This window comes from Chiloscyllium plagiosum, chromosome 48 (assembly GCF_004010195.1).
Source record: "Chiloscyllium plagiosum isolate BGI_BamShark_2017 chromosome 48, ASM401019v2, whole genome shotgun sequence".
Classification (NCBI taxonomy): Eukaryota; Metazoa; Chordata; class Chondrichthyes; order Orectolobiformes; family Hemiscylliidae; genus Chiloscyllium; species Chiloscyllium plagiosum.
In genome coordinates, this window is record NC_057757.1 from 6,363,614 (window position 1) to 6,379,943 (window position 16,330).

Consider the following 16,330-nt stretch of genomic DNA (forward strand, 5'->3'; position numbering starts at 1 on the left):
GTCAACTCGGACTGCGACCCAGTGCTGCCCAGCAACTTCCTGCTGGGTGGCAACATCTTCGACCCGCTCAACCTCAACAGCCTGCTGGACGAGGATGTCAACAAGGCTCTCAATGCCGAGACCCCCAAGTCCTCGCCTCTGCCCAGCCGCAACCGTGACCCAGTGGAGATCCTCATCCCCAAGGACATCACCGACCCACTCAACCTCAACAATGACTCTGAGGTCCTGCCGTCGCCCCTGAAGCTGGGCCGCAAGAGGCGACACCGGCATTACCACCACCCGCCTGGCCAACCGCCTCAGTCTGCCGAACCAGCGGAGAGGAGCCAGGTTCCCCCGCTCGATCCCAGCGCCCGGGATTGCCCCGTGGGCCAGAACTCGGCAGCTGCAAACGCGGGGCCGGGGAACTCTGAAGTACCAGTTGAGTCGGAGGGCCCCCAGCCCTATGAGCTCAACACCGTCATCAACTGCAGAGATGAGATTGTGTCGCCCGTCCTTCACGGCTCTGAGCAAGCTCCGACCGGAACCCGGCATCGCAAGCGGCGCCGGACTACCAGCAAGTCCGAGATGGGCAAGGTCCCTGCTGGCTCAGAGGAAGAGCCCAGGCTGCCAGGTGCTGATGCCAAGAAGTCGACAGCAGATAAGACGAAGGGCAAGTCGTCTCACCACCACCACCACCATCACCAACACCAGCAGCATAGCCTCCAGCGCCACTCCAGCTTGTACCGTGACGGCAAGGCCCAGCCCAACTTCCAGAGCAAACAGAAGCGGTTCCAATATGGCAACTACACCAAGTACTACGGCTACCGCAACCCCGGGCGCTGCGAGGACCCTCGGCTCGGCTTCTTCAAGCCTGAGTGGTTCCGGGGCAAGGACATCCTGGACCTGGGCTGCAACGTGGGCCACCTAACGCTCAGCATCGCCAAAGACTTGAAGCCCTCACGCATTGTGGGCATCGACATTGACGGTGGCCTCGTCCACACGGCCCGACAGAACATCCGCCATTTCCTGTCGCAGGACGTGCTGCCGTCGCAGGGCGATGGGCAGGTGAAGAGGTGTTTCCCACTGTCGCTGACCAAATGCAAGGGCCCGATCGTAGCCCCACCCGTGACTGTGGATCACTGTGTGACCGAGTTCCCCAATAACGTCACCTTCATCCAGGTGAGTGCATCTGGTAAGCTTTTTGTGGGGGAGGGAGGTTCACCTCAGCAGCTGGTGAAAAAGTAAAATATTTGGTATTGCAAAAAATCCCAGATGACGTCTTGAACCAAGCCACTTGGATGGGGGGTCCACCACACAAATTCCATCCAGGCCAACAGTGGGTGGTTTCTTTTACAAGATGGACAGTCACTTTGTGTTCTGTGGAAATTTTGATTTTTCACAGGGTTATCTTGACAGTGAATACATTCCTGCAGCCCAGGTACTCAACAGGTATGACGTGTAAACAACCTTTTTATTATCACTGCGGATATTAAGACATGAGTGCATTCCAGGTCCTCGCCCAGGGGGCACTCCAAACGAAGAGGGTTTTTAAAATATTTCTCATTGCCCTGAAATGTGAGGTGGCTACACGGCCGTTTCATGCCTTCAGAATGATTGTCTGAGTTCCTGTGAAACCATATGTATCAGGGGGTTTTTGAGTCAGTTTTAAAATAGTGCTTCTAGCGAATCCATGCTTAACATGAATATATGTTCCACTTTTCATTTGACCATGTGCCTTATCAAGTTTTCATGTCTGTAGCCAGCTGTTCAGCTTTTCTAATTGGAAATGGTGGCTGTACATGCCTTGCCTACAGCATAGTTGTTGAGATTGGGGCTGCGGCCTATTCCTGTCCTGTTCTTTCCCCTCTGTCTGGTGAGATTTCCTTGCACTGAAAGTCCTGTCACTCAACAGGATGCGTGAAGTTTCTAGTTTGCCCACGAGGAGGTGCCCCGTGTACTGAGCAATCGATCGTTTCTCCAGCTTTCGATTCTGACCTCTGGGGCTGAATTGATGAGCTTTTCCAGCATCTAAAGTTAAACTTATCCACCAGCCCACCTTCACTCCTTTTGGGGAAGTAAAGTTAACGGCTCGAGATAATGCAAACCATGTAGTTGAATTTTCAAACTCCAATTCCTGGTGCCTCCTGCAAACAATGATCTAACAATGAGCTGCAAAAGCTGCTTGCAGTGTGTACAGATTCAAAATGTTCGGGAAAATCCTACAGAATAGCATCCCACTCAATTCAAAATTGATTGGTCCAATTGATGCAAATTTCAGTTCAGCAAACCTTGTATTAACTGGCACGTATGGGACCAGGAGTGGGCCTGTTGATCAAATGTTCCAGATAACCCAGAGGTCCACATGATCAATGTGAAAACACGCATTAAATAACAGAAACTTAATGCAGGGGATATACACACAACTGCTTCACTTTACTCACAACATAAATCACTTGAATAATAATGCACCTTTGCATTAAATAAATCTTAACGGCACAGAGCCTTCTCATTCGCATCCTCAACTGACTACTTTGAAATCATGAAAATACAGTAATTTCATATTATTTGAGGTATATAATTTTTGCTGGTTTATCAAGAGTGCTGGTTCATAAATTGTCAGTGAAAACAGAGTTTGCTGTATTTGGAGATGACGACACCCTCCCCCTGAGAGCTTGTGATGCTGGGAGGTCTGTTCTCAGCACTCGTTTGGGTGAAATTGTGGTGGTTTGCTGCTTGTTATGTCCTGTTGCTTATGCACGATGCATCTTAAAAGTTTTACCACCTCCAAGGAGTGCAGTCACATCGTGGTTATGTTGCTGGACTAGTTATCTGACGGCAGCTTCAAATCCCAAACCAGGGAATTTAGATTTAGTTGATTAAACAAAATTTGGAATGAAAAAAAACTAGGAGTAACCATTGTGACAATGGTATTATTTGATTGTCATAAAACCCAATCTGATTCACTAATTCCTTTTTAGCGAAGGAAATTTGCTGTTTTACTTAGTCTAGTCTAACCTAGCCTAAATATGGCTAGAGGAAGGATGTTGTGAAACATGAATGGGTTCAGAAAAGATTTATAATGTTGTTTGGAATGGACGGTTTGAGCTATAGGTAGGGGCTGAATAGGCTGGTGTGTTGGAGGCTGAGGAATGACTGTATAGAGGTTGATAAAATCATGTAGTATGGACAGGATGAATAGCTAAGGTCTTTCTCCCAGGGTAGGGGAGTCCAAAACTAGAGGGCATAGGTTTAAGGTGAGAGGGAAAGGATTTGAAAGGGACCTAAGAGGCAGCCTTTTCACGCAGAGGGTGGTATATGGAATTAGGTGAAAAAGGAAATGGTTGAGACGGGTACAGTGATAATATTGAAAAGACATTTGGACAGTATATGGAAAAGGAAAATTTAGAGGGATATGAGCCAAATGCAGGCCAATGCAATACTGTCAGTTTGGGAAATCTGGTCAGCGTGGATCAGTTGGTTTGAAGGGTGTTGTACAGCTCTGACTGCGGACCCAAAGTAATGTAGCTTCCTGAAATTGCTGATTGAGACGTCAGCTGTGTTTTAGAAAGGAGCTCACCACCAGCAACTCTTCGAGCAACAGGGAATGGGCAGAAATATTTGCCCCCTATCCTGTTAACAAATTGTCTTTACGGTGATTTGAGACCTGATTGCTTTAGGATGTTGCTTTAAGACTTGAGAGGCTCCACCTAGGACTGGCCTTCTGCATATTTATGATAAGCAGCCCACATCTATTTCTGTGCATGTTTGTTACTTCATTTTATGTATTTGCCACGAGCATTAATTACAATCACCTTCCAGTAGACCATTTCAAATCATTCTTTTTTAAACCTATCCATTCAGTTGTTTGCAGTGCAGCAGATGGTTGCCTCTGAGTTCAGTTCAAGGCTGAATGGTCCAGTTTTAATTTGGGAGATTGGCTCAAGGAGACAGTTTGATCTGGAGTGAGTTGCTTTAATCCTCAAACACCTTTTTGAGCAAGAGGATGTTTGGTATGAAGGTACTGTGAAAGCTCTGCCACTATCTTTCCCACTTTTACAGAGGGTTTGGTAGTGGTGACTTTGAAGGGTAGGGCTGGGGGAAAAAGGAGATTGAAAACCGAAGAAAGGATGGAGAGGAGTTTATTCAAATGTGAACTTTGGCACCCTACAGATTTTTGTTCCTGCACGGGATGTGGACCTTACTGGCAAGGAAGCAATTGTCACCCATTCCTAATTGCCCTCGAATAGAGTGCCTTGCTAGGCCATTTCAGAGGACAGTAAATAATCAGGTGTAGGCCAAATGGAGTAAGGATGACCAGGCAGAGAGTATGATGAACTAGGTGTGTTTTCTAATACCATTCGCATTAGTTTTGCTGCTATCGTAAGATATTTTTTTAAAGTTCCATGTATTGTTGATTCCATGTTTGAACCATCTCTCACATTTGGCTTCAAACCAATGTGTCCAGCGTATTAGCCTGGAACTGTAGATTACCAGTCCAGTGACATTTCCATAATGCCACTTAACTTCAGGCCTGCACACCCACTGTTTATCGTCCCTTCTTTCTGCTGGATCTGCGGAAGCAAAGCATAGACCAGAGGAAGCAAGAGGCTGTCCTACCTGTCCACCCTGTTTGTATTCATCATGGCTAATTAGCTACCTCTTATTATGGAGGGTCGGGTAGGGATGTTGAAATTGGAACACCTGCTTATATGTTAATAAAAGGATCATTGGGTTCCAGCTAGGTTGGGTGTATGTGGGGACCAAGGTAGCTATTGGGATGCAGTGATAGCATCAGCAGGTTAGAGTTCCAGAATAGAGTCCCACCTACCTGGGACATGTGCTAAAACATCTCTGAACAGATTGCTTACTTGTTCTCCATATAATTATTTTAACAAGTGTGGTGGAGTTTTCCGATGGGAGAGTTGAAGTAATGTGATTAGAAGTGTATATTCCTGGATTCGTATAATCAATGTTGAAAATACTACTTTTCCCCCATTGTCCTTTATGACATCAGTATCCAAAGACCTATGAATCTTTGTGTTTATACCTGCTCAATGACTGAGCCTTTTCCACCCTTGGGTGCAGAATTTCCTTAGTGTTACGTTGTGGAAAAAGGAGGGCAGTGAATGGATTAACTGTGGAAGATAAGGTACCTTACAAATTGGCGATCTCATTTGCAGTTAAAGCCAGAGTTGCTGAACAGTTTTCAGTGGTTCTGGCATGCACAGGCAGTTATGATTGGGACCACCTTGTGAGTAACTGTGCAGATTCATGTAGCTCAGTTTGTAACTAGAAGCTTAGTCATTGACAAGTGAGAACCAACTTCAGCAAATTTCAGTGGATGGTGTGCCCTTGGTCCTGACCTATTGGCCTGGGACTTAGTAGTGAATCATGGGATTTTGCCATTCCCATCTGTATTGTTATTTTTCAGCTTGACCCTCCCCTCTCCTATTTTGTGTCTGCTTCTTTCTAAACTCTAATTTCATGTACTTTGTACTCTTCCTGAAGCTGGGCTTCAGATCTGCTCTAACTGGATGGGATTTGCCTTTTCATACAGTCATCCCTCAGGCAATCTGAAGTTTTAATGTGTACAGATCATTGCAGATGACGCGATCGACAAGTTTGTCATCTGAAGTTTTACTTGGATAGTGGGAGAAAGTGAGGGCTACAGATGCTGGAGATCAGATCGAGAGTGTGTTGCAGAAAAGCGCAGCAGGTCAGGCAGCATCTGAGCAGCAGGAGAATCGATGTTTTGGGCTTAAACCCTTATTCAAGAATTCCTGATGAAGGGCTTATGCCCAAAACGTCAATTCTCCTGCTCCTCTGATGCTGCCTGACCAGTTGTGTTTATCCAGTGCCATGCTCTCGACTCTGTGCTTGCATAGTGCCTCACTACGTGTTAGACATCCCAGACCCAGCTTCAATTGTTGGCAGATACAGCAGCTGAAGTTTGCCTGCCAACAGCAGTGGGATGAGAGGCTGCTTTGCCTGTTGGTGATTGCAAGGGTCAATGAGTGTTGACAAGAGCACGAGGATGCCCTCTGCTCTTTAACTGGACCCTGGGATCTTTTAATGTGCACTGTAATGAGATGGGCCATGAGTTTTCAACAAGAACAGAGCATACCTTGAGTAGTAGTGCACCACTGCCAAGTTATAGATTCAATGATGAAACACATCTTGACCCACCACCTTCAAACTGTGCACAGTGATAACAATTTGTCCAAGCTGACAGGCAATGTATCTTTTTGGAGGTATGACTGAATTTATCTTAATTTGCCATTCATATTTTGCAGCAGGGCTATCAGATGAGTGTGTGCAAAGCCAAACTAATTCCTAGTCCAAGGAGTGCTGAAGACTGAATTCTAGCAATCAATCCTACTCCAGCCTCCTGCCTGAGGGCCAATAGATGCAGATCAAATCCAAGTCATTCCTTGTTTCTGTGGCAAGTAGATACTACTTTCAGCCACTGAAACAATTGGAAGACTTTGACCCTGCTGTGAAACTGATTCTGGGTTTCTCAAATTGCCTTCAGGCTGTAATTCCAGACAGAGATCCAATGGTATATTCAGCCCCTACACGAGATAAATTGTGGGCCGAAGGGCCCATTCTTCTGCTGTCCTGTCCTCATCTCGCTGAGTGGAGTGCAAGCCTGTTAGTCTGTATGTTATGTTGGCTGCTGATTTCAGCTGTGTTTGTGTCTAGGGTATTTCAATTTTTTTTTTTTAAATACTCTCTCTCTTCCTTTTCCTGACAGGGAAACTACGTGCTGGAGAAGGATGAATTGCTGGAGACGCAGAGGCCAGAGTACGATGTCATTCTGTGCCTAAGTTTGACAAAATGGATTCATCTCAACTGGGGCGACGAGGGGCTCAAACGGATGTTCAAACGCATTTACAGGCATCTGCGGCCTGGTGGCATTTTCATCCTGGAGCCGCAGCCCTGGTCGTCTTATGGGAAGCGGCGGAAAATTACGGTGAGGTTTTTTTTTTGAAAAAGCATAATTGTTTGCGGCATTTTGGCACTGCTGACTGTGTTCAATGTCTATTGCCCGTTTCTGATTATCCGTCAGAAAATGTTGGTGAACCACAGCCGTCCGTCTAAGTACAACCTCCATGTGGTTGAGCGGAGAGTTCTAGGATCCAGTGAAAGAACAGTGATATAATTGTAAACAAGTGGCTTGGAGTGGGTGGAGCTTACTGGTGGTCGGGGGTTTTCCTGTATGTCTGCTACTCTTCTAGGTGCTAGTGGACATTGATTTGGAAGATTTTGTCGTGAGAGGGGGCTGTACTTTTGTCTACATATCTTCGGTTAATATTGTGACAAGGAGGATTATAAAAGAAGGTTTACACTTGCAGCAGCTGTCTGCCACACCTGTATGTATATCATCTGTACATGAGAAACCTTTGGAATGAAAAAGTCAGCAAATTTCCATGTATCACCTTGTGGCTGAACTATACAGAGCAATGGTTTCCCTCAACTTTGGTCACTTGGTATGCTTCTGTTGGGAACAGCGCTGCTAGTTAAAGTGGGGATGAACAATCAGGATTGTTGTTCCCTGTTTAGTTTTGGACATTGAGAGTGGATTCTCAGCTGTGATAGTGTCTCCTATTCCAATGTCCAAGCCATTGCCTGGAGTATGTGAAGGTGTGTTGGAAAGCCATACCTGCTGACTGACCCCTATCCCAGCCAGAGATGACAACAGTCAGGAAACAGTGGCACCATCAAGGCAGGGAGGGTTCTTGTCCACTTGAACATGTTGTTTGAGGTTAAGTAATCTTCATTGTCCTTAACAATGGACAACAGGCGACAATGTAAATTTAAATCCAAATTGGTGGACTGAGAGTAGCGTGGGTCTTGCAGCTGCTCCTGAGATTCTAGCTTATTTCTAGATTTGCTTCTAGATTTGTTACAGTTGTGACATTTCAGTAGTGCAATAAATTTTTTCTGATTTATTTTTGATTGTAAGTACATGAATAAGAAATGTTTGGAGGGCTATGGGCCAAGTGCAGGCAGGCTGGGACTAGTTTAGTTTGGGATTATGGTTGGCATGGACTAGTTGGACCGAAGGGTCTCTTTCCGCGCTGTATGACTGTGATTCCTATAATTGTTTATGAGGGCACCCTCTGAAATTGAACTGCTCCCAAATGTTGTGAAATCATCGTGACATTTTTTTTATACTTGTGGACTTGATCAGAAACCAGATGAGAGAGATCTTTAATTACTTGAGTCATTCCTATTTGAGCTGTATTGCAACTGTTATAACTCAGTTAATCTGTACAATATCCAGGCTTGGACTGTCAAGTGGCAACTAGGATTTGCGCCACATAAATATCAGGCTATGACCATCACTAATAAGAGACAATCTATCCAACACCCCTTGACATTCAGTGGTGTTACCAACACTGAATCCCCCACTATCAACATCCTGGGGGTTATCATTGACCAGAAACTCAACTGGACTCACCACGTAAATAGTGTAGCTACAAGAGCAGGTCAGAGGCTAGGAATACTGTGGTGGGTAACTCACCTCCTGACTCCCCAAAGCCTTTCCACCATCTACAAGGCACAAATCAGGAGTGTGATGGAATGCTCCCTACTTGCCTGGGTGAGTGCAGCCCCAAGAACACTCAAGAACAAAGCTTGATTGGCACCACATCCACTCCCTCCACCACCGACACTTAGTACACATGGCTGCTACTATCTACAAGATACACTGCAGAAATTCAGCAAAGATCCTCAGACAGCATCTTCCAAATCCATGATCGATTTCATCTAGAAGGACAAGGGAAGCAGATATATGGGAACACCACCACCACTCTCCAAGACACTCGTCATCCTGACTTGGAAATGTATCGCCGTACCTTTGCTGTCGCTGGATCAAAATCCTGGAATTCTTTTCCTAATGGCATTGTGGGCCATCCCAGAGCAGGTGGACTGCAGTGATTCAAGAAGGCAGCTCACTACCACCTTCTCAAGGGCAGCTCAGAATTGGCAATAAATGCTGGGCCCAGCCAGCAATGCCCACAGCCTACAAATGAATAAAGGAAAAATAATGTCCGAGCTCCACAGCTAGCTTGAAACTTGTGATCCCGTTTAGGGTCCCAACCCTATTTTGGGATGTCCTGCACTAAATTTCGGTTTCATCAATTACAGTTTGGATTTCACACTGCCTCAGTCCTAGATCCTGGGTGCTCCTGCACTGAGATCTCACTTGTATATTTATAGTCTGAGATTTTGAGAGAGTTCACACCACCCGAGAGTTGATCCTGCTTCACCAGGTAAAGACGAATCGATTCAGGACTGAATTCCAATAGAATGTTGTTATTGCTGTTTCACAAGATCTGTCAATTTCAAGTGTTAAAGGTTATGCCGAGTAATAAAATTATTCATTTCAGTTGATTCTTGTTGCCCTTCTAAAAGATCTGTTTGTGTTTTCCCAGGAGACAATCTACAAGAACTACTATAAGATTATCTTTAAACCGGATCAGTTTACGTCTTATCTGTTGTCCCCAGAGGTTGGGTTTTCCAGTTACGAACTGGTGGGAACACCTCAAAGCACATCTAAAGGTAAGGGATGTATTTAAAGGCCACATGGCTTCAGCGCTGCTTATTGGAACTCTGCAATTTAGATTGCTGCTGCAGCTGAAGCAGCTTTTCGATGATGCAGGCACACACTAGAATGTGTTAGTGCTATCATTTTAGAAAGAAATGGGTTGAATGGCAGCCTACTGTGTTGAGATTCTGATCGTACGAAATTGGAAACCAGAGAGAAGACCATAACAGGTGAGAAGACAGAGACCATGGGGTGGCACAATGGCTCAGTAGTTAGCATTGCTGTCTCTCAGTGCCAGGGACCCGGTTCCATTCCACCCTCTGGCGACTGTCTAGATGGAGTTTACACGTTCTCCCCGTGTCTGCGTGGGTTTCCTCCAGGTGCTCTGGTTTCCTCCCACAGTCCAAAGATGTGCAGGTTGGGGTGGACTGGCCATGCTAAGTTGCCCTGTAATGTCCAGAGATGTGCAGGTTAGGTGGGTTAGCCATGGGAAATGCAGGGATAGAGTAGGTAGGTGGGCAAGTTTGGGTAGGGTGTTCTTTGGAGGGTCAGTGTAGGCTTGATGGGCCGAATGGTCTGCTTCCACATTGTACGGATTCTATACGTTGATACAAATACTCATTGGGTTAGGCAGTGTAGTAAAGTGAGAAGCTGGGGTTAATTTTTCAGGTCAAAATTACTTCTGATGAAAGGCTCATTGATTTTTAACATTAATTCTCTGTCCAATGATGTCTGACCTGAATATTTTTCGCATCTGCTGTTAGCATTCATAGTCGTAGAGTCATAGAGATGTATAGCACGGAAATAGACCCAACAATCCAACCGTCCATGCCAACCAGATATCCCAACCCAATCTAGTCCCACCTGGCCCATATCATTCCAAACCCTTCCTATTCATGTACCCATCCAGATGGCTTTAAATGTTGCAATTGTACTAACTTCCACCACTTCCTTTGGCAGCTCATTCCATACATGTACCACCCTCTGCGTGAAAAGGTTGCCCCTTCAGTCTCTTTTATATTTTTCCCCTCTCACCTTAAACCTATGCCCTCTAGTTCTGGACTCCCCCACCCCAGGGAAAAGACTTTGTTTATTTATCCCATCCATGCCCCTCATGATTTTATAATCCTATTTAAGGTCACCCCTCAGCCTCCGACACACGAGGGAAAATAGCCCCAGCCTATTCAACCCCTCCCTATCGCTCAAATCCTCCAGCCCTGGCAACATCCTTGTAAATCTTTTCTGACCCCTTTCAAGTTTCACAACATCTTTCCGATAGGAAGGAGACCAGAAGTGCCTGCAATATTCCAACAGTGGCCTAACCAATGTCCTGAACAGCTGCAACATGACCTCCCAACTCCTATATTGAATGCATTGACCAATAAAGACAAGTTTACTAAATGCCTTCTTCACTATACTATCTACCTGCAACTCCACTTTCAAGGAGCTATGAACCTGCACTCCAAGGTCCCTGTGTTCAGCAACACTCCCTCGGACCTTACCATTAAGTGTACAAGTCCTGCTAAGATTTGCTTTCCCAAAATGCAGTACCTCACATTTATCTAAATTAAAGTCCATCTGCCACTTCTCAGCCCATTAGCCTATCTGGTCAAGATCCTGTTGTAATCTGAGGTAACCCTCTTCGCTGTCCACTACACCCTCCAATTTTGGTGTCATCTGCAAACTTACTAACTATACCTCCTATGCTCACATCCAAGTGATTTATATAAATGATAAAGTAGTGGACCAGCACCAATCCTTGTGGCACTCCACTGGTCACAGGCCTGCAGTCTGGAAAAACAACCATCCACCACCACCCTCTGTCTTCTACCTTTTGAGCCAGTTCTGTATCCAAATGGCTAGTTTTCTCTGTATTCCATGAGATCTAACTTTGCTGACCAGTCTTCCATGGGGAACCTTGTTTGAACGCCTTACTGAAGTCCATATAGATCATGTCCACCACTCTGCCCTCATCAATCCACTTGGTTACTACTTCAAAAAAACTCACTGAAGTTAGTGAGACACAATTTCCTGCTCACAAAGCCATGTTGACTCTAACTAGTCCTTGTTTTTCCGAATACATGTAAATTCCGTCCCTCCGGATTCCCTCCAACAACTTGTCCACCACTGATGTCCAGTAACTTTATTGTTATGCAATTGTTGCCAAACTTGAGTGGGTTTAAAGGGGAATAAATAAAGGAATGTTACGATTTGGTTTGTCTTCCCTGAACAGATGCTGACTTTATCTATTTTAGATTTAGTTCTTTTGATTCACCTGAATGTTGCAACTAAGCAGCTGTTTTCCTCCACAGGGTTCCAGCGGCCGGTTTACCTCTTTCACAAAGGGTCATCCATCTAGTGCGAACTAAGACTTCCAAAGCCAGCTCCTGGCTGCTATTTCAGTTTCTTTTGTCCATCAATGGCTCTTTCCCGACCATCTCCTCTCTCTTGTCGAAGCCAGTGGAAGACCCTGCACGGGACACGTGGTCTATCGTCATGAGCACTGCCTTTTTTTTTCCGTTTGTTTTAAATTGACAAGCTGTTAATCTCGATCTGCTTCACATAAAAGCCTCAATGAATGTATAAAGAGAAAGGAAACGCATACTAGGGTTACAAAAAAAACTGCATTTGCTGGCTTCAGGCACCTCTTGGGTGGGGAAGGGAGCACGTGACTTATTTTCGAAAGTGTAACTTCTGCTCTTGAATTCACAGTGCGCCAACACTGTCAGCATTGCCTCTAGGAGAGTTTCAGCCCCTTTTTCTGACAAAGCCCCATTGTTTGGTTATGTGGGAATGCACGGATTTCTTGTGGAGTGGCAGGGGGAGGAATATCTATTAAACACGGAGAGACATCACAGATGAAACTATCACAATGGCCCTACGTACTGTTGCATTGTTTTAATATCATAACCTCCAGTGCGTCAGCCACTTGTCCATAGGGTAATTTGACACTTCTCTCTCTTCACCCAGTCTTCACCAAAAAAGAAAGTTTTGCTGGACATTATAAACCAGCCAAACCCTGAAACCAGTTGGGCTTGTAGATGCAACTAAAATCATCCATTGTTATTCTGTTAGAATGATTGGCCATGAATTTGGAGATATGGTCATGTTGAGCTGTGTGCAGACCCTTGCCATGTGGTGGTGACCATTTCCATTGCCCTGGTTGGTATGAGCACAGGATGTGAGCAATGTTGAGTTTGAGATTGATCCAAAACTTTATGGCCAGTGGTCTGGAATAGTCACTTGTAACTTCTAACAGTTTCCGCAGTTGGTACTGCTACATCTTTTTGTCTTTTTCCCCCCTGCCTCAAACCAGGCAGATGCGCTTTTCAGCTGTTCCAAATCCCTCAGTGGTGTTGAGGAAGGTGATTTTTGTTTTCTCATCTCTCTTTATCGTCTTGATGTCCAAAAACTCAAATGTTACATCGACCCTTTTTTTTTCCTCAGTAATTCTGAGCTGGGTTATTGAAACCCTGTACGTGCAGCGCTAAGACTTAGGTAAAAGTGAGCAGCATGTGCGATAGCAACAAGTATTAGAGTGGGGTTAAGAGGTCTGAGCACTGTAGTCAGGACTTGCTTTGAAATGCTTACCTATAAGCGCTGTGTGCTTCAGCAAGCTCTGGTTTGCATTTCTCCCCCAGATTGTAACTATCAAGTCAGCAGAACCAAGTGGAATTATTTTAATGTGAAACGCCTGTCATTTTTCCCTTATCCCTCCCACACGCACGTTTGTTCGAATCTTTCAGGCCAGCGTTTGGTCTGATCAACTAATCAGCTAATAGCAGAGTGGGATGATAGTCCTAGATGTGACTAGTGACTTTTTCAATAAATAAACTCCTCAGATTTTGACACGTTTTTGTGTGTGTGTGTGTGTGTGTGTGTGAGAGAGAGAGAGAGAGAATGAGTAACAATGAGATTTGATAAGTGAAACATTTGGAGATTACTTTGTTTTAAAGTAAGAACTCTTGAAAAATATTAATTGCAAGAACATGATGCAGCAATTGTGGGGGGGGAGGTGTACTGCACCTTTTTTGGTTCTGCCATTCTATAAAATTCCTGAAAGCCAACTACTTAGAAATGACTCCAAACCTCATGCACTCGTGTGTGTGTGTGTGTGTGTGTGTGCGCGCGCGCGTGTATGTGTCTCTCTCTGTCTGTCTGTCTGTATATATACTGGAGTAGTTTTTACTGCTCAAAAACCCTTTCACTCCTTGCGCTGACCCCCCTCCACCATCCCCAAAAAGAAATTTTGTAAACAGGCGCTAATCTATGAAGGTACAGAATAAAGTGCATGTTAGCATTCCCCCCCCCCCCCCACCTCATCTGGACCAATGAGCTAGACTTGATAAGTTGGATCCATGCAGTAACCCTTTGCCATGCATTTGTTGCTATGCACTGTAAATATTCCTGCAGTACAGTACAGAAATGATGCTTTTGTAATTTTCTTTCTAAGGTTAAGAGGTTTCCTGACTTCATTCAGTGCTTTGTTTCAACATCCATAACCTTCTGACTGCTCTCATCCTAACCCAATTTTCATCTTGGCTCTCCTATGTTCCTGTTGAAAAGGCCATTGTGCTGGTTATTTTCTTAAACATTTTTTTCGTGGGATGGGGTGGGGGTGGGTTTGAGAATTGGGTAGATCCAGTGCTTCATGTTAAAATAAGGGGTTTCTTTTTTTTTCTCTGCTGTTGGGGAGGGAAAAAGGGGTGGAATAAAGCTCATGGCCTTGCCAGTGTTTTGGGTCTGCGCAGACCCCGGGATCCAAGGAGAGTTAAACATTCTGTTGTGCTTTTACAAAGAATTTTTATTTTTGTTTCCACTTCTCATTGACAGACCAGTTCAAACCTTGGGCCAGAGCTGCATGTGCTAGGTAAACGTTGTTTCACTGTTATCTTCTAACAGTGACCTTCTGTCCATTTTTGTGCATTCTAGAATCCACCCACTAGACAACCTGGTGGTGAGGTTCCGTCGCCATCCCTTATTTGACCCATTGGTTCAAAGGATCAGTATTAAACGCAAAGGGATAGATCTGTGGGAAGTTTGATTCTGATCTGGAGCTCTCAGCACAGTTTGCCAATCGTTACTGGCTGTGATTGATTAGGTAGGGAATCTGAGAATTCTGGACTCGAGTCAAACCAGAGGCATGTTTTGTGTGTCAATTTTATCACAATTGTTGACAGGCACTTAGTTATCTTTTTGGATTAGAACTCACCCCTGGCAAAGATCACCCCAAGAATTCACCTCTAGCTCACTTGCTGACAATATTTCTTTTTCCTTGGAACTTGTCTAATGGCTGTTCAAGTTGGGGGTTTTAGAACACGTTCTTTCTTAATCTGGGTTTGAAGTGTATGGACTTCAAGGAGTCTTATTCCTTTATTTTAAAGGGAGCAAGTTTTACATGCACATTGAATTTGCCTTTTTTTTTCAGATTAAGGCACTTCTTGAATATGTACCTAGCAGCACCGAACCTTTCCCTTCAAGAATGCATCCAGTCAGATTGGCCCTAAACTGCCTGTAATGAACTTCCAACCTCACCATTCTCCCACTGTTCATTTGCAATGTCCAGTGGCTGAATAGCGTGTACAACCCTGTGTAGGTGTCTCATTTCGAGCTGATTACAGTCACTGTTTTGTCTCTCTGCTCCTGCCCCCACCCCTGTGATTTCTCTGCCTTTTTCCAATATCTCTTACAGGCTTAGCCAATCCCTTTTCCAATGAGCAACTGCAATGAAAGGTGCTCCTGAGGAGGAACTCCTGTGGCTGCCTTAACACCTGGAGTGCAGCAAACCATTTTGGCGTGAGCAGGTTTAGCAGCAGTCTCAGCCCATTGGTACTTGCACTGGTCTCTCAATTTGTCTTTTGTTTTTAATTAAGCCATGGCTTGTAAACGAGGTGCTTTCTCCAACTATTTACCAGCTCCGTACAGGAACTTATTTCTTCAGTGTGATAAACTGTATCTTTGACAACTGGTTCACTGCAGCTTCCAAACAGGGAGGGGAGGGTGGGGAAGGCAACTGTATGTACATGTCTGCATTACAGGGGGTGGTTAAGTGCAAATAAACTTGAGATTCTAGATTTTTAAGAAAAAAAAGTAAATAAAATGTTGTCTTTGATAAAAAGTTTCAGGAAAAAAATTGTCATTTGTGAATTTTTGTAAAAAAAAGATAAAACCAAATGCTGCAAAAATCCAATGTCAAACATACATCAAGTGTCATTACAATAAAGGAATACAAAGTGTTAAACTGGCTGCTGTCTTTTGTTTTCACATTAACTCGTCGCTTGTATATTACAACTGTGCTCTTATCCTAACAAACCTCCTGAACTGTGGAGCAAACTTGAGGGCCTGTTGAGGTTCTAGCCTTTGGTTACCAAGTGTACCTTTGCTGTTCTACTTGTTCACCACCATCAGCCAGCTGTGGGGGTGGTTATTATAACTGGAACCTTTGGCTGGAGTTTGAGGGCAGATTCAGTAGGTTGTACCAATAATCCATTATAAAATGTAGAAGAATAAGAGGTGATATAACTGAGAACTCCATGAAGGCTGGTATCCCATCACCTAGTTCCATGTGCATTTATTTGACACTGACCCAGCTCTGAGAGTGAGCAGAATCCCAGTTTCTGCTGGCTCAATAACGTCCTTTTTGGAAAGGAAATCCAGGCAGATTTTTATTAATTTATTCCATATTCTAACAGTTATGATGGGACTTGAACCAGTGTCACCAGAGAATCAACCTGTCTGAATACTAAACCTGTAACATTACCACTACACCATTGTCCTCCCTCTCTGTTTATATTTTTT

General features: G+C 44.6%; 1 protein-coding gene across 1 annotated transcript in view; it reads left to right on the top strand.

The window, feature by feature from the left end:
• Positions 1-15,773, top strand: part of LOC122544400 (7SK snRNA methylphosphate capping enzyme-like) — a 31,528-nt gene extending 15,755 nt beyond the window's left edge. Inside the window, exons 4-7 of the mRNA XM_043683647.1 lie at positions 6-1,158; positions 6,734-6,952; positions 9,420-9,546; positions 11,845-15,773. Coding sequence (XP_043539582.1) covers positions 6-1,158; positions 6,734-6,952; positions 9,420-9,546; positions 11,845-11,891 — 1,546 coding nt within the window. The 3' untranslated portion in view covers positions 11,892-15,773. The remainder of the gene's footprint in view (positions 1-5; positions 1,159-6,733; positions 6,953-9,419; positions 9,547-11,844) is intronic.
• Positions 15,774-16,330: the final 557 nt, after the last annotated feature.